Source organism: Suricata suricatta, chromosome 6, assembly GCF_006229205.1.
Source record: "Suricata suricatta isolate VVHF042 chromosome 6, meerkat_22Aug2017_6uvM2_HiC, whole genome shotgun sequence".
Taxonomy (NCBI): domain Eukaryota; kingdom Metazoa; phylum Chordata; class Mammalia; order Carnivora; family Herpestidae; genus Suricata; species Suricata suricatta.
In genome coordinates, this window is record NC_043705.1 from 27084670 (window position 1) to 27108442 (window position 23773).

Consider the following 23773-nt stretch of genomic DNA (forward strand, 5'->3'; position numbering starts at 1 on the left):
AGCACAATGCAAAATGCTTCTCATGCACTATCTTAATCCATAAAACAAACTTGCTGACATAGATTTTATCCTGGTTTTACATATGGGAAGATAAAGGCTCAGAAAAATTAGGTAACCAGAATCTCCGAGAACGCTATAGAAGTAGGATTTGAATCCAGGTGTAACCCTAAAGCCTGGGAACATAAGCACCGTGCCATTCTGAATCGTTCTCAATTCATGTAGGGCCAGGATCCCTTGCTAGCCAAGGTATTCCTGTATTTCTGAGACCACTGTGAGCCCTGCCATGGAAGCCCATTTTGTCATCTGCAAAACAGGGACAGAAAAGATCCCTCCCCCTTTTTTGTGGGCCTTTTGCAAGGATTGGAGTTTATGGTTTAAAGTATCCGTACAGTTTCTGGCATCTAGTAAGTCCTCAGTAAATGGATGCTGTAAGTCTTACTATTTGTAAAATTTCAGTCTAGTACCTCGTGCTGTATGGCCTTGTGGTTTGAAAGAATTAAGTCATCTCCAAAAAAACTACTTTTGCCATGAGGAAGGAATGTTTGGATTGGGTAATCAAGGGCCTATTTTTGCATAAAATACAAGGATCAAGTATAGAAGGAAAATTCTTCCTTCTATACAATTACTCTTAGTGGTCCGCGGTTCACATCAGAAATGAGCATCAGAAATGAGATCTGTTGGGACGCCTGGGTGGTTCAGTCGGTTGAGCGTCCGACTTCGGCTCAGGTTATGATCTCGTGATTCATGTCAGCTGTGCTGACAGCTCAGCGCCTAGAGCCTGTCTTCGGATTCTGTGTCTCCCTCTCTCTCTGACCCTCCCCTGCTCGCGCTGTCTCTCAAAAATAAATAAAAAACATTAAAAAAGAAATGAGATCTTTCTTTAAAAAAAAAAAGGAGGAGGGGAGGAAACGGGGAAACTCGGTAGGTTAGTCGATTAAACGACTGACTCCTGATTTCAGCTCAGTTCATGATCTCCCAGTAGTGAGATCAGGTCCCGAGAGGGCTCGGTGCTTCGCCTGGAGACTGTTTGAGATTCTTTCTCTGCTCCTCCTCTGCTCCCACGTGCCCTCACTCTCTCTCTCTCTCTAAAAAAAAAGTAAAGGGCAAAAAGTCTCCCAGAAACGTCCTAAGAGCCTTTCCAAACAAATCTATCCTTAACACACAAAAAAATTCATTTCTTATAGTCACTAATTGCACGTTCTATTGAGCTGGTTGTGCCGCGGGGAGCTGGGCTGTTTTGGAAGGTGACCCGCAGGTGGAGCCGCTAAGGGCCCGGGCCACGCCCCAGGCAGGCGGGACTCGCTAGAGCGCCCTCCGGCTCACAGCTCACCGTAGGTGAAGTATGCTACTTCCGGCGGAAGTGAGACGTTTTGCAGCGAGTCGTCCTGCACATGCTGGTCCACGTACAGCTGGGCCTCGCTGGCCTTCAGGAAGGCCATGAACCTGGCGGTGAAGGAGGCCACGAAGATGGACAGCATCCCGAAGTCTAGCAGGTTCCACAGGTGCAGCACGTACTCCCGCGGCCCCTCCTCCCAGATTTCCTTGCATTCAGACCAGATCATTCCTGCGGGAGAGTGAGAAGGTCAGGCTCATTTTCCATTTCCCTTGGCATTTGTGACCACAGTGGGGGACACGCTGGAACCGGGTATGAATGTAAATGTGAGCCCTTTAGAGCTGAGAACCTTGATAGCCAGCAGCGAAACGGAAATGTGTCTTCACGAGCAGATTTAGAGAAGGGGAGTTTTCAGACTGTGGGAATGAATACCTGTCACCTGCCGTTCTGTTTACAGATAAACCGCCTCCAGGAGGAAGGAGAAAGTCCTCATCCTTTCATAGGTTCTTGGAGGCATTATAGGAGAAATACAGTGTCCAGCCATTGTGCATTTTAAGAACAGAGGTTGTAAGGAGGCCTCCCTTCCTAAATGAAATGGAAGGAAACTGAGGTCCAGGAATGGGAAAGGGTTTTCTGAAGGTCCCACATATGACCTGGAGCCCAGAATTTAATCAGAGGTTTCCCTTTTCTGGTGGAAGTGGTTCATTCTATAAGAGGAATTGAAACCAGATGTGTTTCCGAGGAGAAAAGCTGCTGAGAGAGAGAAGCGGTGCTTTGTTTGATGCAGTCGACCCTGAGGTCTGCATGTCTGTTTCAAACTGGGGTCCCCACAATAGGAGACAGCCCCAAACATTGCAGGTCTGCTGACAAGACACTCCCGCCTCGCCTTTTTATTTTAAGAAACTTACCTTTTCAAACTCAAACTTACCTTTTCAGAATTTGTATGGTAGTTCTTCAGCAAGGTAATGATTTTCTTAACACTGAAATTACTTTCAGTTGTGCCAGTTCAGATATTTAAAAAAATGGTTTTAGAAAAAAAAAAACACTTACAGGCTGGGAGAAATAATGTTTGTTTTTGTCTCCCCTCAAAATTCCTAACGTCTTAGGGGGACTGATTTTAGCTGGGCACTAGGCAAGTTGCAGGCTATCGTTGGCCTAAATTCGGGAAGTCCTGGGTGCATGTTCTCGTTTCGACATTTGGTATTTCAAGCTCTAAAGTATTGGGTATTGGGGTAATTTCAAGCGCTAAAAGCTCTGTGAATCTGCAGTGCAGATTGTTTATACTTTTCGGACCAATCTAGTGGCTCCTCATTGGGCCTTGAAATCATTTCCTCCATAGTCAAATGCCCTCATCAGTTTTACTAGATTTAAATATTCACTCACCCAGGCTAATTTAAATTATTCCAAGGCCATGAGTAAAAGTAGCATGGGCCCAAGGGTTTGAGCAGCAGGAATGCTTAATGAAAAAAGAAATGTGTGAAATTAAGGACTTGAGTGAGTGAAATTAGGCCCTCTGCTTCCAAGGTTCAGCATTTTATATCCATGCTGAGTATCATGGTCTCTTTCCTCCAGCTTGTCGGTCAAAGGAGTGTTAAAACCTCAGGGCTCAGGGGTAAGGATGCTGGCTACTGGAGCCTCCTTCCCGCAAAATCCCCTTCGCTTCGGGATGCCTGGAGTCCAGAGAACATGGTTGCTGGTAATTAATGAGGGGTGGCTGACAGTGGACTGGGCTGGGAAATGCTGGGAAACCTTGGGGGAAATGAGTAGCAACATTGGGGCAGGTTCTGAATAATGGCCTGCAGGCTGCTGAGATAGAGCCGGGCTGTCCTAAAGGTGGTTCACGCCAGTGGTGTTTCAGCTCCTCCTCAGGAGGGAGTCCCCCTTCAAAATCCTGCAGGACTTAAATATGCACATTCCTTAAATGGTGTTGGCCCCCAGGCTTCCTGTGGCCTGTCCCAGGGTCCTCAGCAGAGCCGACTTCCCCGACCACCTCCTGGGGGCCTGTCTGTTCTTTCAGGTCAGCTTCTCATTACTGGGCCAAAATGTAGGAGGCAGAAGGTGCCCTCAAGCCCTGACCTCCAAACACTGTCTCAGTGACAGGTCCTTTGCAACAAATCTGGGCCTCAGACACATTTGGGATTTAGTTGTTTTCCGGGCAGGAAGAGGAGATGAATAGATTTAAAATTTCTTAACAAAACTTATCTTCTTTCTCTTCTCTAATTTTAGTAGCTAACAATTACTGTATACCTGCTAAGTGCCAAGGCCCTGTTGCACTAGAGCAACAGTACACACCTTCCTGATAGCTGAGAGGTAGTTAAACTAGTTATCTGCACCTTACAGACAACAAACTTCCATGCGAAGATGGCAATAAGTTGTCCCAAGCCACACAGGCAGTTGAGGACCCTTGCTCTCCACCTCCTGTCACCTACCATGCCCTCTGCTGGGCACAAGCTTACTCTCACTGGTCAGCATCTCTACCACCCACTTAACAGACACTGGTGAGTGCAGCCTCGGTGCCGGCTCCCATCCTGGGGGTACGGCAACCAAGCTGTCAGCTCTTCCTTAGCAAGACCAGTCTAGCGCTGAGACAGATGTACCATAAGCAATAATGAACACTCCGGGTGGCAGATGCTGTAGTAAAAATGTCAGGGACTGTTTGTGGAGACACAGGGATAAGAGCAGTCAGTGTTATGATCTTGTGACCCAGCAGGGTGCCTGGGGAAGGCCCTTTGCCTCTTTGTGGTCAGCGTCTTCCTCCATGAAACAAGCAGGTTGGACCTGCTAGGGTCCTGTGGTTCTTTTCAGCCCCAGAGCAGCTTCTGGTAGAGAGGGAGTAATGGTGGTTTTATAACCCGTCTGTCCTGAGTCCCGCATTCATTCATGTGACGTGTCATGGGAGAAGAGGCTGTGTTGTTGGGTGGAGCCGATCAAGGCCTCCGTCAGAGCAGGATTCACAGATTCTGTCAGCACCGGCCTCATGCCATTGCAAGGCACTCCATGTCTGAGCAGAGGGTAAGTCGGACTGCAGGCTTGAGGATGTGCCAGCGGTGCACAGCGTTCAAAATCTTTCTCTCAAAGATCAGTAGTACTTGGTAATAATTAGAGAGCTCCAGAATGTATTTAGGGATAAGGTAATTTAAGTCGTATTTTACAGCTGCTTCCCCAGTATCTGGCACAGCGCCTGATACATAATATAATGCCTAATAATCAGAAGATACTTGTCAAGAAAAGAATTGAGAAAGTGGAAGGAATATCCTGAGAACTTCCGCCTTGTTCCCACCCCTGTGCCTAGCAAGCCACCTGCCGTGTGCCCTCAACCCCAGCTTCCCTCCTGTTACACTGGGTGAGGTGTTCATGGCCCTCCAAGGCCACGTCCTCCACTTGCAGACTGGATTCCATCCCCTCTGGCTACTCAGGAACTTGGCTTTGTTGGTCAGGTCTCAGGCCTCACGTTACTTAATCTGCCAGCATCCGACATTCGACATAAGTTACCATTCTCTGGTTCTAGACACACTTACTTTGACTGGCTTCAACACCACTCTCTTGTCTCTTTTCTTACCTACTCTCCTTTGCTAGATACTTATCACCTTTCCTCCTTTAAGTATCATCGCGCCTCAGGGCTCGGTCCTGTTTGTGTGACCACATTCACAGTTGAGGTGATTGCATGTAATTTACTTTAAATACGCCGACTCGCTCGTGTTTTTGTCTTCGGCACCAGCCTCTACTTCTATACTTCCGTACTTCAGACATGGATAGCCAGGTGCTCCTGGACATTTCCACCTGGACGTCTAGTAGGTATCTGAAACTAAACTCTTGATTTCCTTTTCTGCTCCTCCCCTGGTCTATCCTGTCTCAGCGAGTGGCTCTCTGTTATCCCATTACTTGAGCTAAAACACATGGGATTTTCTTTGCTCTCTTTCTCTTACACCTCACACAAAATCCAGTAGTAAATATTATCGGTTTTACCTTCAGAATGTAATCAGCATCTACCGCCTCCTCTAAACAAACCATTTCCTGTCTGAATTAATGTGGTGGCCTCCTCACTGGTCTTCTTGCTTCTCCTCTTATTCCAGAATCTTCTATGCTGTACATAGCAGCCAGTGAACCCCATTAGAAACTTAAGTCATATAATACCGCTTCTGTGCTCATAACTTTCTAGTGATTTTTGTAGCCCTCAGAATAAAGTTAAAACAGGGTATGATGGCCTACAAGGCCTTGCATGGTCTGATTCTACCTTTCCCTCTGACTTCGTCACTGTTCTTTCCTCATTCACTAAGCTTCAGCCATCTTAGTTTCTTTACTGTTCACCTTTAAAACATACTGATCCTTCTGTCTGGCATGCTTTTCAGCTAGATGTCTGCAAAACTTAATTCCTCTCTTCCTTTGGGTCTCTGTTCAAATTTCATCTTCTCAGAGTAGGCACATGAGAGGGCATGCTCTTACCTGCTCAACCACGCTGAGAAGGTAAAATAGGAACAGGTGAGAAGGAAAAGAGAAGCAAGCTTATTCAGTTTGTCTCCTCTATCAGAGAAATTTGAGTACTGACTAGAAATGTAAAGATAGGAAAAAATCATTATGAAACTTTTTTGTGTTTGTGGTTCTGTTTTAGAAAAAGAATTCCGATTTCTATTACCAGCCATGATGGAGTAATAATAAACCAGAAAAGAGAAAAAGAATAAAAGAAAGTATCCCCAGACATTGGAAATAGTATAGGACTGCCATCTTTCAATATAGGGAAACCAGCACAGTAAGCCATTTGATCACCGTATCTTCCCCTGTGGTGGCACATTCTAGTCTGCAGTGCATGGAGAGGGATCCCACAGGCATGGAAGGCAGTCTTACTGGGTTGGAGAAACAGTCTAGAGTTGAGGAAGGTGGAGGTGATTAGACCTCGTGTGGCAGAGTTCCAGAGAGAAGGATACTATATCAACCAAAAAACAAAACCACAAAGTCCAGAAAATTACATAGGGGTCTTTATGAACATTTTGTGAACACTAAGTTATGAATGCCCAGAGGAAAACTCCACCAACAGCCAGCTGAATCGTTTCCAGAGCTCACCCATAGTGGAGAGATGTTTGAGCTCCAACCATTCATAGTTGAGGTTCCTTGTTCATTATCCATAGTTAATTTTCTCCACATTCACTGTAAGAAAGCTTGAAAAGCACCAAACTCATCTTGTCAGAATGAAGCCAAACACTCTTTCAAGGAAGACAACAAAAATCTAGATGCTCAACAGTGTAACATATAAAGTGTTCATCATTCATTTAGAAATTACTAACCCACCAAGATGCAGGAAAATGTGATTCATGTCAGGAGAAAGATTAGCTAATAGAAGTTAACCCGGAATGACAGAGATGATGGAATTAGGAGTTGAAGGTTTTCTAACAGTTACTATAAGTATGCCCAGTTTGTTCAAGGACTTAAAAGGAAAGTGTAAACATCATGAAGAAAGAAATGAAAGACAAAAAGAGAGCCAAATAGAATTTCAAGCATTGGAAAATATAATATCTGAAAGGAAACATTTACTAGTTGGAATTAGAATTACAGATGATGAGGAAAAAGTGTCAGTGAACTTGAAACACAGAGAGAAAAAAGATTGAAAAAGATAAGAGGTTGTAAGATCATAAGATACCACTTATCTTTTAGTGATATGCACAAAAATATTTGTAGGTGAAATATAATACCTGAGATTTTCCTCAAAGTACTATAGCATGGGGGGAAGGGAACTAGGGAAGATATAGATGAAACAAAGATTAGCTGTGACTTGCTAGTTGTTGAACATGAGAGATTGGTCCTTGGGGCTTATTTTATACTTTTGTCTTGATTTTTGTATATTCTTGAAGTTATTCATAATAAAAAGCTTGAAAATAATTATCTAAATAAGAAAAAGTAGTTAGAATCTTTCTTCTACCTAAAATACAACAGGAATAGGTCAGCAAGTCTACTCCTCCCCAGTACTTTTCATGTAATAGTCGTTAAAACTCTGCTCTGCTTTGATGGGCGGAAACTGGGACCAGGCTGTAGAAGTTGGGTCCCTTCTAGCTGGAGATACATACATCTTAGTGAGACAGTGCTCTGACATCCAGGAGGAGAAATATGAGGACTCAGGAGGAAGTCATACTGCAGTAGGAGCCATTGACTTATGGTAGCTCTACCTACCCACCTAAGAGCGAGTAAGGGCGCACTCACCACAGTCTCCTCCCTGGAGGCCAGTTAGGAAAGGTGGTGGGTGAGTGATTGGTGCCATAAATACTCTTAAGTTTTATTCACAAACCCACCGTGTGAGTTATGGTTTTGTTTTGTTTCAAATCTGTGCCTTATGCGTTTCCAAAGACATCCAGATGGCCAACAGACACATGAAAATATGCTCAACATCACTCATCATCAGGGAAATAGAAATCAAAACCACAATGAGGTATCACCTCATACCAATCAGAATGGCTAAAATTAACAACTCAGGAAACCACAGATGTTGGCAAGGATGTGGAGAAACGGGAACCCTCTTGCACTGTTGGTGGGAATGAAAACTGGTGCAAACAGTCTAGAAAACAGTGTAGACACTCCTCAAAATATTAAAAATAGAATTACCCTATGACCCAGCACAACACTACTAGGAATTTATCCAAGGGATACAGAAGTGCTGATTCATAAGGGCACATGTACTCCAATGTTTATAGCAGCACTATTAACAATAGCCAAACTTTGGAAAGAGCCCAAATGTCCATCAGCTGATGAATGGATAAAGAAGATGTAGTTTATATATACAATGGAATGCTACCTGGCAATGAGAAAGAATGAAATCTGGCCATTTGCAACAATGTGGATGGAACTGGAGGGTGTCATGCTAAGTGAAATAAGTCTGTCAGAGAAAGATAGCATGTTTTCATTCATATGTAGAATTTGAGAAACTTAAGACCATGGGGGGTGAGAAGGGGAAAAATGGTTTCAAATAGAGGGGAAGCAAACCATAAGAGACTCTTAAATACAGAGAACAAACTAAGGCTTAATGGGGAGGTGGGGGGGAACAGGTGATGAACATTGAGGAAGGCACTTGTTGGGATGAGCACTGGGTGCTATAGGTAAGCGATGAATCATAGAAATCTATTCCCAAAGCCAGGAGTACACTGTATACACTGTATATTAGCTAACCTGACAATATATTTAAAAAAAAGAAAAGGAAAAAGAAAAAAAATCTTAGTCAATCTGGACCGCCATAACAAAATTGCAGGCCGGGGAGCTTATAAACAACAGAATTTATTCCTCACAGTTCTGGAGGTTGGAAGTCTGAAATCAGGTTGCTGAGCATTTGTGGCTTCTGGTGAGAGCCCTCCTCTGGGTTACAGACTGCTTGTTGTCCCCTCTCATGGTACCCTCGGGGCCCTTTAAGAAGGGCGCGGAAGTCCTCATGGTCTGATCCTCCCCACGGCTCCCTCCTCCCCCTGATGGGTTAGGTGTTTCACGTGTGGATGTGGCGGGGGATACATTCACTCCACTGCTGCGTTAAAGTATTTAGTTTGTCCACGGAGGGGCGGCGGCGGCGGTGTACTAGGGAGAACTGGGCTAGGGCCTCACCTGTGAAAGTCAGGCCCCAGAACTCACCGCAACAGGCTCTCAGGTCGCTTTACAACTTTCGTGCCAGTGACTCTACCGTTTTTGGTCCTAGACTTGCTGGTTGATGGAAAGCAAGCCTCTGGTAAGCACGGTACGCCTTCCTGCCTCTGTCCTTCGGGTCAAACGATTCTTCTCATCTCCCTCTTCCTATTTGGAGACCCAGCCCAGTGACCGTATTTCCCGCTGCTCTCAGCGTGGCCATCTGTGGGATGGGCTCAGTGGTTTCGCGGTTGTGGCTCACTTAGGCTAGGTCATTTAGGCTCGTGTGTTGGGTTATGTTCAGGTACTTATTTTTTTGTGATTTTGTTGATTGATGGTATACACACTTTGATCCTGTATGCATTTTGACTCAGTGTTTGTTAATGTAAGCACAGTGCAAATGATACCAATACTGAAATTTTGTGATGAAAGCGAAATGGGTGCATACCATTAGGGCACTTTAATTAACTGAATACATTGTGATACTGCAGACATGAAATATTGCAGTTTTGTCTGTCTTCAGTTTTGTTTTGCTCAGAAAATGCTGATGAAATTCATATCTTTTTGATACAGATATTTTATTTTATTTTTTAATAATTTTTTAATGTTTTATTTATTCTTAATACAGAGAGAGACAGATCACGAGAGGAGGTGGGGCAGAGAGAGAAGGAGACACAGAACCGAAAGCAGGCTCCAGGCTCTGAGCTAGCTGTCAGCACAGAGCCTGACGCGGGGCTCGAACCCACAAACGTGAGATCTGACTGACCTGAGCCGAAGTCGGAGGCTTAACCGACTGAGCCACCCAGGCGCCCCTTGATACAGATACTTTAATTTATTGATTAGATTTTAGTTATGTACAGGGTCACTGAGTATAGCTTTTACAGTTACTCCTTTTTTATTTTTTTTTCCTACCAGGTCTCATGTTTTTTTACCAGTCGGTTTTGCAGATTTCAGTGTTAGAAAAACCTCTGTCACATTTTGCCTAAACAGATTTAGCTTTTAGTTTATCCTCTTAGTAATTTTAGTTTATCCTCTTAGTAATAGTTCAGTTTATTCTTCTTAGTAATAGTTCTTATAAAGTAGGCAAAAGAGAGATGGTCTGTCTTAGCTAGTCGTTGGGGACGTTGGCAGCACTTTCTTTGGCAATTCTAGTGGCAGACCGTGGCCGCACAAAGTATCACTGCAGAGAGGAATTTCAGCGTCATGATGCTCATTAACACAAATAGTGAGAAAGTGTTACTCCCCTAACTTTTTCAATTTATACTTAATCACCAAGATCCTAATCCATATTAGTGTTCAGTGATAAAAAGTATAGTTTAAGCTACGCAGTCTTATACTCTTTACTAAGAAACAGAACTTGATTTCCTACGGCTTCGTGTAGACTATATACTTAAATGATCAAAGTATATTTTCCCATGCAAGGCTACTTCAAAGCCACTTTCAATACATCTCCTTCCAAAATTGAGATTCGACTTAAAGCCTTGTGCATCTTCTACACCAGCAGATACAGAAGTGGACTTTGATGTCCTTGTTGGTCATCTGCTCACCATTTTGTCTGCCAGCGTGCACTCAAGAGGAGAGGAAGAGGTTCAGAAGTCAGAGTTCAGGAATGTCCTATTATCGTTAGGAGGAGAGAATATAGGACAGAGGGACTGCTTACCTAAGACCCACTTCATGATGAGCATTTCTGTCCAGGAGAATTGTGTGGTTTTCACTCTGAAGATCTGTTTCGGGTAGTCTGTGAAGGTTTCGTTGGGCAGGGTTTTAACGCCTTCAAAGCGATCGGATGCGTTCACGACTAACAGTCCCAAAAAGATTGTAAAAGAAACTGCATGGGCTACAAATTTCATGAAAGGGCTCCTCAGGGTTCTTCCTAGCTGGAAACAAAATATGTACAAGACGTGTTAAACTGGCAGCTGTAGGTGGGTGCAGGTCTCTCTTTAAAATGCTTTTGCCAAAGGTTAATCCTTCATCTTGGACAGAAACCGCTAACTGAACCCAGACCACATTTTCTCTTGTACTTTTATGTGAGATGCTGCTTAACCACATATATTTTCCTATTGACTTCCTATTAAGAGATTTAGTGGGAGTGGTACAAAGCAGGAGTAGAAGATACTGATGTATCATCACCTTATAATCTTCACAGCATCTCCCAACCACACGGGTACGCATTTTATGCCATTCAAAAAAAATTTTTTTTAATGTTTTGTTTATTTTTGAGACAGAGAGAGACAGCATGAGCGAGGAGGGGCAGAGAGAGAGGGAGATACAGAATTGGACGCAGGCTCCAGGCTCTCAGCTGTCAGCACAGAGCCCGAGGCGGGGCTCGAACCCACGAACGTGAGATCATGACCTGAGCCAAAGTTGGAGGCTTAACTGACTGAGCCACCCAGGCGCCCCACGCATTTTATGCCATTCAGATCTGGGGAAAAATAACCTATCTCAGTAGAGTTCAGAATTTTAGGAAATACGCTATCTTGCTCTTTTTTGTCCATTTTCCCGAGTTTTGTTTTTTGATGTTTTGTTTTCAGTGTTTCTTAGATCTTGCTAAATTTGTTTAAAGCTATGCATTTCCCACTAGGTACTGCTTTAGCTGTGCTTTAAGAAATGTTGACCGGTAGTATCTTCACTGATATTCAGTTATAAATATTTTACAGTTTCCCTTTTGATTTCATTTTAACTCACAGGTCTATTTCCAGACATATAGGACTCTTCCCTACCCCCCCCCCATACCTTAAGAAATTATATTTTTATTGCAACCTGCATGCAGATCATAGCCTCTGTGATACTGCTCTAAAACTTACTCAGGTTTCCCTTGTGGCCCTAGTGCATCATTAACTTGTGCACTTGTTTTGTGTGATCCTGAGACGATCCAGGAGATGCCCTGTTCGGGAGCAAGAATTGGCCACATCTTCTCTAGCACTGGTGTGCCATGCAGAGGCTACTTAGGTCTTTGAGGACTAAACTGCAGGCTACACAGTGAGTCTCCTGACCCATGGCGGTGAACCCCTGCGGGTCCCTTGTAGGTCACTGCCATCACTTGCACCTATGCACCAAATCTTACTCCTTACCCTGTACGCTAATCATGAGAGCAAAGAGAGGAAACTTTGCTGAAGCTCAGTTCCCTCTCCAGAGAAGATGTTTGTCTATAGCCAGTGCCTGGCTAATTGATGTTCACAATCCGCCTCATTCAGGAGTCCTAGAGTGAAATGTTACCCAGGAGATTGAGTATTGGTTCAGTAGAAGATCAGTTATAGGGGTTTTTGTGGGTAAAATTTCCCTAATTATGACTATGTTTGACATAACATTTATAAATCAGATGGCTTGATAATGTTCTTTTAATATGTTTCAGTATGGTGATCATCCACTTTAATTGCTCTGGTTATTACTGTAACATGATTTATTATGATCCTAAAGCTATAGAACCTATATATTGAAATTTAAAAATGATAGTTTTAGTTAAAAAAACTCAACATCTCAGATCTAGATATTGGGAATCCTTACTATGCTGGAAAAAAACTTACCTCAATTAATTTGCATTGCCAAATGTCATATGGCACTAATTTATAGGCCACTCATGTGGCCTACAGACATTTTATAAATGGCACTTCTTTGCAGCATTTAACTTTATTATTTACAAAATAGGACTGTAGATTAGTTTTGGTCATACATAGATATGTTAAATTTGGAATGTACAGGTTAAATGTAAGGGCAAATAAAACATCTCACATAAATTCAGTAAGAAAACTGAATGTAAACCATGTCTCATTTTGATTTATATCTCAAGTAGCTAGTTGGAATTTTTCACCAGTTTAGCTGACTGTGTTGGAATCTTGAAGCCCCATTTCCCAGCCAGGATGCTGGTGTGCCCAGGAGACGTCCTTAAACAGTCACTGCATTGTCTCTTGTGAGTGTGTCCCAGCTGGGGTCGCGGTGAGAGGCGAAGGCAGAGGGAGCCTAACCGCAGGGTGGGGACTGGGGAAGGCTGCGCAGAGGGAAAGGGATATCCCATCTCGTGTGCCCCAGCAGCGTCCCAGAAATGTCAGAAGAAGATAGGGACCAACTCTTAAGGGATTACAGGGCAGGTTTCTCCAGTCCTTTATCATTAGGCTCTGTGTCTTCTGGTGACAACCTGGAGGAGCTTACGGGGTCACGGCTCCTTCTCACCCACGTGAGGCACCTGATACAGGAAGCTACACACAGCGGAACCCGAGTTGGCCTTGGGATTCCCAAGAAGACATGGTTTGAGGAATTTAATGCTCTCTTTGTTACCTCCTTAAGTCATTATTGTCTGGCAGAAGATAAGACTAAAAATTACTGTATCTACTGCAAACAAAAGACCACACTTCGATAAGACCCCTGTGGTGCCGTGGGAGATGAGCCTGGCTTCAGTCCCTGCTTGATCTGGGCCCTACGGAGGATAAGTGAGGTTAGGACTTAATGCTCCTTTCCTCTTTTCCTTCTGGGCGGGAAGTCTTCTTTTTAATCTGTCAAACTTTGATGAAGGTCAGATGAGATCAAGTCATTTCAGTGGTTTTCTGTGGTTTTCTTTTTTTGTGACATTACCTATTTGTCTCACAAAGATAATTTTTGAAACAAATTACACCTAGGGGAAAACTTCCTCCTTTCACAAGGCCACCAAGTGAGCTACAAGAAAGGAGAAAAGTCAGCCGGATATGTCAGCAGCTCTTAGCTGGGGAATCATTAAAGTTGGGCCAAGTAAAAAAGACGGTAGAGCTTTGGGAGATGTAGACCTTGGTCTGGTCTGCTGTTTGCTCACCAGTGCAAAACTGGTGAGTCTGAATAATGGGCTGAAGCAGCTCTGTCATTACTTGGACCTGGTGATATCAAGAGCTGATATCAAGAAATCTCGGCTTTTCGTAGCTAAGTACTCTGGCGCCCTCCAAACCTCCTGGGTACTATTCTTAAAGTCTGAGAAGTGTATGAATATGAGAGCATCTGAGTAGTGCTCTTGAATTAGCTGCAAATGAATGACCTTCATGAGCAATCAGAGGTGGACTTTATTGGATCGCAAGCCTCCGTGTTCCATGCTACTAGACTCTTAGCCGTGACCATAAGTATAATCATCCAAATGGGGACCTGGTAGCCACATGCCTGCAAGGCAGGTCATATCTGCAGAAGGGAACCCAGAGACTGTTTCTAATGTCTCTCCCCGGTCTTGTACCACCAGAGTCCCCCTCAGCAAATGCCACCCTCACTTGCCACCAGGTGCCAGTGGCCTCAAGGATGGGCTCAGTGAAAACTTTGGATCGTGTTCCAATAAGAAACATGCATAGCCTCAAGGCCAGAGTGGTTCTCAAATGCTAGAGATCCTGGTTAAATTAGGGGTGGGTTTCTCCTTATGTTCCCTATAAAATTCTTACTCAAAACGTCTAACCTAGGGCTCAGGAATCTTCCTTTTTTTTGGTTGGTGTAGGGGCTTGTTCACCTGGTGTCTCTAATCTGGATGTTCTCACATTACCTTGTGAATCCACCCTTTGTTCTTGTGGGCTGAAGCGGTGCTGAGCGATAACGGACTCTTGGAAGGTAGGGCTTCTCGGGAAAGAAGAGGAAAGAGTAGAGTTTGTCATGCCATGCTTTTGACTCCTCCCTTCTAGAAAAGTCCTGCCATCCTATCTGTCTGAATGAGATCCATTGCAAAGTGAAGTAGTCAACAGTTAAGATATTTATATTCAGCATTGAAGTTCTCATGCTGCTGATGTACTGGAAAGGGAAGCGTGTGTGTGTGTGTGTGTGTGTGTGTGTGTGTGTGTGTGTGTGCGTGCACATGCATGCGTGTGCATTCTGTGCAATGGTTAAGGTCAGGTCTCTGGAGCCAGAGATCCTAGATTTAAATCACAGCTCCATAGTTTTTGGCATGTTACTTAGTCCCTTTGTGTCTTTGTGTTTTCATCTGTAAAGAGGGGATAAAATATAACTTGTCACATAAGGTGGATGTAAGAAGTGAACACCATGCACAAAGGAGGGCAGCTCCTGGTACATGTGAAGCATATGTGAAATGCCAGGAAGCACTTCCTGTGCGACACTGGAGAGCCTTACACAGTTCTCCTAAGGGGAAACGTAAACTCCGCTGCCTCTTAAGCTTATAGGTAAAGGACCAGAGTCCTAATGCATTTATGCCATGAGCTCTATGAGGTCCTCTCTATATGCAACATGCTGCTGGACATCGGAGGGGATAGCATAAGCTGTAAGATTGGTTCTTCCTTTCAACATTGCTGCTATCAGAATGTTGCAGGGCTCAGACTGGGCTCCGTGTGGAAGTGATCAGCCTTCTGGTACTCCTAAACCCTGTCCTGGCAAGGTGTTGGGTGAGGGACTCTGCTTTTGGATTTGAGAGTGGACACTTTTGTAAAGTAAGAACAAAATATGCTGTATTTCTTGGCACAGATTTCCCCTCCATGGCAATGCTTTAGAAATGCAGCATCATTTTCTTTAATCTAGTGCTCTCTGCTAGGGCAAATGAGGGGGGACTCAGAGGCCTTTGGAATCATTGTCCTCTCCTGGTTGGCCCTGGACTGCCTGGTGTGAGGACCCGGGTTTTAACCCCCTTCAGCTTTGTTGGGGCAAAGCAGGGGTCTTCCAAAGCTGCAGAGCGCCTCGCACCTCCTCACTGGGTGATTTCTTTGGCACCAGGCTGAGGGGTTGGGGCGTGGCAGCTAACACTTTGGCATTCTTCAATCAAGAGTTTTGTGGTAGTATCTGGACTGATGGATTGTAAAATGCAGAGACCTCAGGTAGGAGGCTGAAGGGATTTACAGCTCTCCTTGCCTGAGTCCTAGGACTGATTGAAAAGGATGATTAAACAGTCAAGGTTAACAGGCATGGCAGTTTCACGTTTCACACCCTTATAATTGGAACGTGTGTAGTTCCTCAGCACTTGGATGACATGGACTTCTGTCGCAGTCCACCTGTGCTAGAGACACTGGGTCCTTGAGGATGACTGTTAATCTCTCAGGTCTCAGATTTTAACAGGCAAACAACCTAAGTTATGAATTGGAATGGAGTAACAAAGGGTGGAAAACAGCTATAAACACCCTTGGCTTCAGAGCCCTTGCTGAGAGGATGAAGAGCTTGATGGGAAAAGATGGACCTGAGCGTCTGTGCAGGTTAGAACTCACCAGCCTCCCCGTGTGCCGCGTGACCTGAGCCGTGTTGGTGATTAAGATGAGAAATGATGGGGAAAAAAAAAAAACCACTCTTCTCTCTACTGACCTTGACCGGACTGTCCCATGACCCAGACCTGCGCTATCATCCTAGGTATACATCTGTGACTTGATTACCCTCTCCAGCTTCTAGATTACTAACCTGAACTTCTGTTGACACTCTTATAATCCTTATACTCTTTTTATTTAGTTTTCTCTCATAGGGACTCTCAAAAAGTTAAATAAAAGAATTGACAACAGTGGGGATTCAATGGGAAAGAAATGATGCGATAATTTGAGCAGGCCAATCAAGTAATTTTGGTGTCCCTAATGGTCCCTAAATTAGGGCAGCAGCTATTAAGTAAATGTACTGTTAAGTTGGAAACAGAAGTTTCAATATTTGTTAGACATTGATGGGCATTAGCTGGATGATGAGGTTAGCAGTTGACATTTTACAAATATGTTTATAAAAAATATCCGGGTCTAATTTCTTTGAGGCCAGTGTCAAATTGTGGTTAGAATGTGAAGTTGCTGGAACGACACTGGCTTTTCCATAGACTTACGGGACGGGCATGAAGGAGGTGACCCCGTGGAGGGAGGGAGGCCATCACATTAACAGATTTCTCCACGGTGCCACTTCCTTTGAGAGGACATTGTATTCTGGACACCAGGAGCCTTTGGAGAGTCCTGGTTTCTTCACATGGAAGGTGTGAGCCTTTTATAATTCCCAGTAATGTAATATCTTTGCCGTACTTGAAAGGGTTTCTTTCTGAGTGGTGAAAGGGAAGACTAAAAATATCTTGACTGTTTTATCTGTCCTTTGACTGCCTCAGAGCAACTTTGACAACTAAAGTTTCCCTCTTTAATGAGAGAATCTTTCTTCAGAATGAGCAGTGCCACCAAGAATTATCTCATGCCATAGACCAAGACTTGGTCACTCCAACACGGACACGCCCTCCCATGTGTTGAACTCAGACTTGCAGCCCAGAAAGTGCCCAGAAGGCACGGGTGGCATAATGGCCAGCTCATATTTATCTTTAGTGCTCCTTTCTGAGTATTACTGGAAGCTGTGGGAGCACCAAATGTCAGTCAGACATGTATCTGAAGAGAGGAGAGGAAGCCTTAGCTTAACTTGGGCTAAGTTTTCCTGCAACCATTTCTTCCAGAATGTTCTAGAAGACTACTGTAGGTGTGACCATATGTTTCATGGTGGTATCAGATTCTTGGATTTACTGGACCCCAAGAAAGTCCAGAACTGCCCCCACCTCCTACCTCCTACCTCCTATACATACTTTTTTTTCTTTTGGTATCACATTTTTATGATATTGGCCAAGACACTTCTTCTGAGACCTACTGAAAATCTGCACAATTTAGTCAGCAACTGGAATATCATTTCTTCCTCAGTATTTCCCTAGGCCACCAGGCAGGCAGAGGCAAACCAATTTGTTGGTGTTGGCTAGGCCCAGTTTTCTGGTCGCTGTCACATTTGGTTTTAAAAGCAAAAGTGAGGATTGTCAGTGTTTTGTTTACAGTGGCTATCATTTTAATGACTGGATGTCCTGAAATTAGTCTGGGGCTCACAGAGTATGGAGGTGAGTGTCCCTGTCCATCTAGGATGGCTCTGGAGGGAGGGCAAGGACCTAACCTGCAGTACAGACTAGAGAACTCCAGTATGAAAGCATGTGCCTAAAACCAGCGACCTACTCTAACCCACCTTTAAGTCTGGTTCGGTTTTCTTATGCACTGTACGTTTTTCACCTTGTAGTGAATGAAAGAGAAAAAAATTGCCTTCATTTACATGTGTGTCATTCGGGGAGTTCTCATGTAGAAATCCATGGCATGGTGGACTGTTAAGGAAACAGTGCTCTGTAGATGTAAGGTTGAATACCACACGTACTGGGTTTGAGGGCTTTTATATTTAATACCATTTTACGGAAGAAGGAGTCTGAATCCTCCCCTCTCTGTGGCACACATCTTACTCTAAGGCAGTGAGTTCGCTGCCTGCCTGGTGGGGTGGCCTCAGCAGCAGCCCTGACGCCCTGGCAAGAGTTTCCTCTTGGTGGAGTTGACAAGAGGGTCTGTTAAAAAAGTGTATATGTATCTTTTTAATAAGAGATTCTGGTTTGTTTTTTTTTTTAAAGCACATTAGCTGGTCACATTCCCTGTGGAATCATTTCTCCATGATTCAGTCCCGTAGGTGCTAACTCTGGCCTGGAGCTGCAGTGACTGCTGTGGCTCTTTGAGGCTCAGGATCAAGTGGCTGGGCTGTAGGGACGGCGTGGTAGGCGTGGCAGCTTGGCACTTGTGCGGGTGCCATTCCCTCCCTCACCAGCAGGCCCCTGACACCCCCTTCCCTGTGAGAAAAGAACCCGGCTCTGTCCCTTTCCAGCTCTCTTCTCTTTCTTTTGCCTTTTCCTTCTCGTGACCTAATTAGCTGCCCATGTGGGCCACAGCCCAGTGAAGGGAGCCAGGGAAACTGGGACGACATCGAGACGGGTCTGCAGTGTCCCCAGCATGAGCGGCTTTGGACTCTCAGCCTATTAGTTATTTCTCTTTTCTGAACCTATTTCATAAAATCTATGTGTCAGAATGCAATTGAGGGAGTGAAATGAGATCTTTCATGCAAAGGGCTTAGCCAAAAGAAAGTACTCAATAAATGTTGGCTATTCCGTTATTATAATTATTACGGTGAGTGTAGAGGACATGTCTAGGACATCACGTCATTGGAAAGCAGAAGTACCTTGTATTCCCTCTCTCTTCTGTTATCGATCAGATTATGGCTCATGTATTTTAAATTTCCCGTATTATCACTCCTCTCTGTTTAAAAAAAATGAAAGAAAAAAAGCAGGTCTATGTTGTTTTCTACTTGAGCTGAGTATCTCAAGACTATTTTCTTTTAACATGAGAAGTGCTCAGCTGTTGATTTGAACACATGGATTTCAGGTCATGCTAGCAAGAGAGAAGAAATCACTGCAAACGACATGCACCTTAAGCAGTCTGTACCTTGCTGCACGGAGCAATCCAATAGGCTATGGCGAGAAAAGGGAGGCCTAGGGAGACTCCAAAGACAGCCAGGAATTTCACAGCGATAGACTGTTGACGTAAGCCTGAGAGATTTTCATACCACATGGTAAGCAATTGCTGCTGACAGTTAGGATGAGCAACGAACTGTAAAAACAAAACAAAAACAAAAACAAAACGCAAACAGGAAAATGGCATCGGTAGCACTTGAACAGTATACGACCTATGGGTAGCTTGGGGCTGAGATGTTTTACTTGGGATGTGGCCTGGGTGTCAGAGCAGAGCAGCGGGCAGGCACCTGCTGGGCCCTTCCAGCTTGAGGGTGCCGGGGTCTTGGCACTGAGGTCAGAGGCCTCACAGGACTGGCTGCATCAGCACTGGCACTGATCTTGGGTGGAGTTCATTTGGGAGGCTGCATGAGTAATGGATGGAGCACGGATGGGGTTTTGGAATTTCAAACGTGGGTTTGAAATTTGCTCTACTCTTTTCTAGCCCGGTGACTTTGAACCGCTTAACTGTTGTGACTTCAATACCTTATTTTCAAAACAGTCTATTATCTTGTAGGATTCAATACAATTGCAGAAGTGTTCTTCTGTCTTTTCCTGTGCTAAGAAAAGTGTTGACAGTGTTTCTGGAGGACATGTTAACACTGAGTATTTCCCCTCTGGGTTTTAGTGGTGTTTGCTTGGCCACATAGAAGTTTTTGTGGCCTGCCAGACCACTGATATATGGTGTCCCTCACACCGTAGCTTCTCACTGCTACCTCCTATTGGAACTGCCCTAACGCCCAGGTTACAAGATAGACCTCTGATGGCCTTTTTGTATCACGTGACCTCACTCCTCCGGATGTGGCTTGCTGGACTAGGTGAAGAACCCTGACGTAAACTGGCCTATCAGGTTTTCTCACGGGGATGTTTGTGACTGACTGAGAGAGGATGTTTCTTTATTTACTGGGAAATTAACAAGCAGTCTTGGGAGATGTGGGTAACCACCTTCTATTGCATGGACTGAATAGCAAAACAAGCCATTTAAAAGGAAAGAAGAATGAAGACGTGTAGAAAGAGGCTCAGATAGGTCGTGTGTGCCTCTCTGGGGCCTTGCTCCCTTCTGCCCACGTGATCCATGAGATACCCTGTTATTCATATGCAGAGGCTTCCTTGTTGCACTCTATCCAGCAAGTTGGCTTGAGCTGCTGCCACCGAAAAGCCTTTTTCTGCAAATATTTGGTGCCACTTGGACATCTGTTTAGTTGATGTTGAGTCCTGGTTGCTGGAAATGGGTAATTGGTAACATATATGGGAATGAAGTTTACATTTGAGAAAATTTTACTCACTAGCTTATTTTCCCCCTGTGACAGGAGGAAGCCATTGATTGTTTTTGGTGGCCCTGCTCTTTGGCCCTGATAAGGGTAGCCATGTATCCATGGATTGGAGCATTCTTCAAAGGGTCTGACTTCTCATGTGATTATGCAGGAGCATAATGTGCCAATTTTCATCCCATTTGCCTCATTGGGAATTAAGGAGACATGTATGGAGATTCTGCGGAAATGCAAAACAGCTCCTTTTTACTATAAGAATAACATAAATCCACCTGTTTTTAAAACATTCTTAGTGCAAATGGCAGCATGTCCTTGTTTGCAGTTTCTGGGAGCTTAGGCAGCGGTCAGGTGATCTGTGAGGACACGGTCAGTGGTTTATTGGCCATGCAGCAGCCCCCAATAATACTGTTACTCAAACATGAGTGAAAATGAGGCTTTCTGGGTAACATTATTGGATCCATAGCAACCACTGTGGTCTTTCCCTCTCAGGACAAGAGCAGTCGATTCTCTTTCACCTTGGGTAGGAAACCCCAGGCCAGCAGGTGACAGGCTTTGCTATGCCCTTTCTGGCTCATAGCAAAGTGGAGCGAGTAACAGAAGATGTGGGTGTTTTAGTAACTCTCGGCTTTCTGGGAGTTGAGGTCCCACAGAGGGATGGCAGGTGGGCATGTGGGCCTGTCAGTTTTGTTTTTCAATGGTCAGCCTTCTCTGGGTGTTGAAATGGCTCTGCTTTCACAGTCTGGTGAGAAGGTGAGACATATGCTCATGAAATAGCAGGAGACTCCCTGGTTCACCCTCTGGCCCCTGGTCTCACAGCTGTTCTGGAAGGATCTCAGTGCTCATTCCCTCCGTCCGCCTCTCTGTATCCTGGGAGAGTCTGTCCATGCTTTTCTACTGCCTCCTGCAGAAATGTCAGCACAACAGATAGTGCAGCAGAGCCGGAGGGGAAGAAATGCTGAGAGAGAACACAGTGGGGGCCATTCCCACTCTCCCTTGCCTGCCTCAGGGGACACTGGTTACAACTAAAACAAAGGGGCTCCCTTGAGACTCGGTCTTCTTGTGGTTAGGCATGTACTGATACTTAGAGCTGTGTTTCTTCCCCCCCTAATAAAGCAACCCAGCTCCACACGTGCTATTTATTTACAGATGGACTTTATGGTATAATGCACTCAGAAAGCCAACAGTAGCAGATCGCTGAAGCCTAAATTGTTTGTCTCTAGTTGTGGTAGGCCTTTGAAGACAACTTGATGACCCACAGTTCAGTGTGAAGCCAAGGATTTTTTCCACTGTGTTTTTGAAGCACAGAGAAATGTCATCCGTGATCCCAGTAAGACCAGAGTCATGTGAGGCATGCCATCCTGATGCAGAGAGCCAGAGACTAACCCAGAAGGCACTCTAGCTAGGAGACAAAGGCAGGAGGAGTCCCTGCATGGTGGGACTGGGATGAGGAGGTGGGAAGGGGAAGGATTTTCCAAAGTAGGGTCAGAAAGGAATGAATGGAAGAGGAGCCCACAGCTAGAATAGAATGGGAATGCAGGAAGCCAGTGTTGTCTTGGGTTTGCTTTCTTTGGCTTCTAGCTCACAAAAACGATTGATGATACCAAGAGCTTTGCCCAAGCCCGTCTTGCCCCAAACCATCTTGGACTAAGTGTGGTACACTTTTTATGGAAGTTTTTCATAGGAAGAACTGATGAGAACACCTCAATTTTCTCAGCAGCGTGATTCACACTCCTCATAGCAGGGAGCTCCTGATGGCCAGGGGCTGAGATCTGGTAAGGTGGGCATCTGGGGGCTGAGCAGTCTCTTTGGAGAAGATAACTCCAGCCATGCCCATGGCGGGGATGGACTGTGCAGAGAACTGGGGCCGGAGCGGGAGGCTGAGAGAAGTAAAACTGCAGGACAGGCAGGAGCTCTGAGGCAGAATTTCCTGCGGTGGACTAGGAGACTGCTAGGAAATGGGACCCGAGGGTCAGGGGGACCGGGGGTCATATGGCTGCTGGTTTTTGAGTCCATCTTAAGCCACTTTTCCTGGCAGCCTGTTTGACCAGACTTCATGGTTAATATAATCACATTTATACCCAAAGCTACTTTTCTGTTAATATCTCACCTAAACGTCTTGTTTCTCCCAGCCCCTGGTGACATTGTGAGAATATAATCCTGGCGTATGGGAACTCTTGGGCATATTAGCCAAATCTTGGCTGTTGTTTGCTTTTATTTGATCTATGGCCTGCTATTTTCTTATATAGCTCAATGGAGCACATCCCTTTCACGGTCTCCCTGCTTTGTATTCATACACAAGGAAATAGCTCATGTTTTAAGACTAAATAGTTGCTGAGGAGATATATTCCTTACTGAATGAATGAATGACCTACCTACCTACCTACCTACCTAACAATATTTAAGGCTGTTTCACGGGGTGCTAATGCCCTTGGGTCAGATACTCCCATTGCAACAGGGTCTAAGACTTTCCTGGTGTGGGGTGGATAAGAGCATGGACTGGTGCATAGCTTCCTGGGTTCAAGTCCTGGTCCTGCTGCTTGCTGGCCATATGCTCTCAGGTCACTGAGTCTTTCAATGCTTAACTTCCTTCCCTCTTCTACAAATGAAGCTACTAATGAGGATTAAGTAAGTTACTATTTGTAAAGTGCTTAGAATAGTACCTGGCAAATACTAAGCACTGTAATAGTATGCAGTAAATAGAAATAAGCCCATGACTGTGCTTTCCGTGCCCATTTTCTCTTTCCCTCTCCCTCAGTTTCTCCCTCCTACTCTGTACAGCTCTTCCTCACCACCCTGTATTTAGTCTTATCTCCACATTGTTTCAACAGCTAGGTTCTTGAAGTGTTGGTGTCTATGGAAAGGGCCGGGTAGCCTGACCCTGTGGGTTAGGCCGCTCCCTCTCCATCTAGTCCCTCCCACCGCATCCTCCACTAAAGGTGCAGCTTGATTTATCCCTGCAGTTGGCTGAAAATGGGCTGGTCTCTGCTGTCAAGTGTATTCTGCTGCACACGGACTGTGTGCAGATTAAGGAGCAGTGCAGGTCATGGGACCTCTGGAGAGCCCTTCTCCTCCCTCCTCAATGCCCCTCCCCTCCACCACCTTAAAAGCGGTTAAGTTGGGCATTTTGCACTTTTGCAAGGAGGACGACATGACTACATTTAAACTCAGAGGCTTTGAGACCGTGTGATTTCCATATCGATTAAGCACAGATTTTTCTCTCTGACATTAGGTCTCTTTTACAGAATGATGAGATATGGCAATGCGTGATTTGATAAGCTGAAGAATAACTCAGCAGGAGCAAAATTTATAAAATCCAGTGCTTATAAAGAAAATGACTTTTTTTTTTTT

The 23773-nt window shown here is 44.7% G+C and overlaps 1 protein-coding gene across 1 annotated transcript in view; it reads right to left on the reverse strand.

The window, feature by feature from the left end:
- The window catches only part of TRPC7 (transient receptor potential cation channel subfamily C member 7), a 136139-nt gene that overhangs the window by 34206 nt on the left and 78160 nt on the right, over positions 1 to 23773 (reverse strand). Inside the window, exons 4-6 of the mRNA XM_029941960.1 lie at positions 19090 to 19254; positions 10584 to 10800; positions 1331 to 1564 (exon numbers count right to left, since the gene is read on the reverse strand). Coding sequence (XP_029797820.1) covers positions 1331 to 1564; positions 10584 to 10800; positions 19090 to 19254 — 616 coding nt within the window. The remainder of the gene's footprint in view (positions 1 to 1330; positions 1565 to 10583; positions 10801 to 19089; positions 19255 to 23773) is intronic.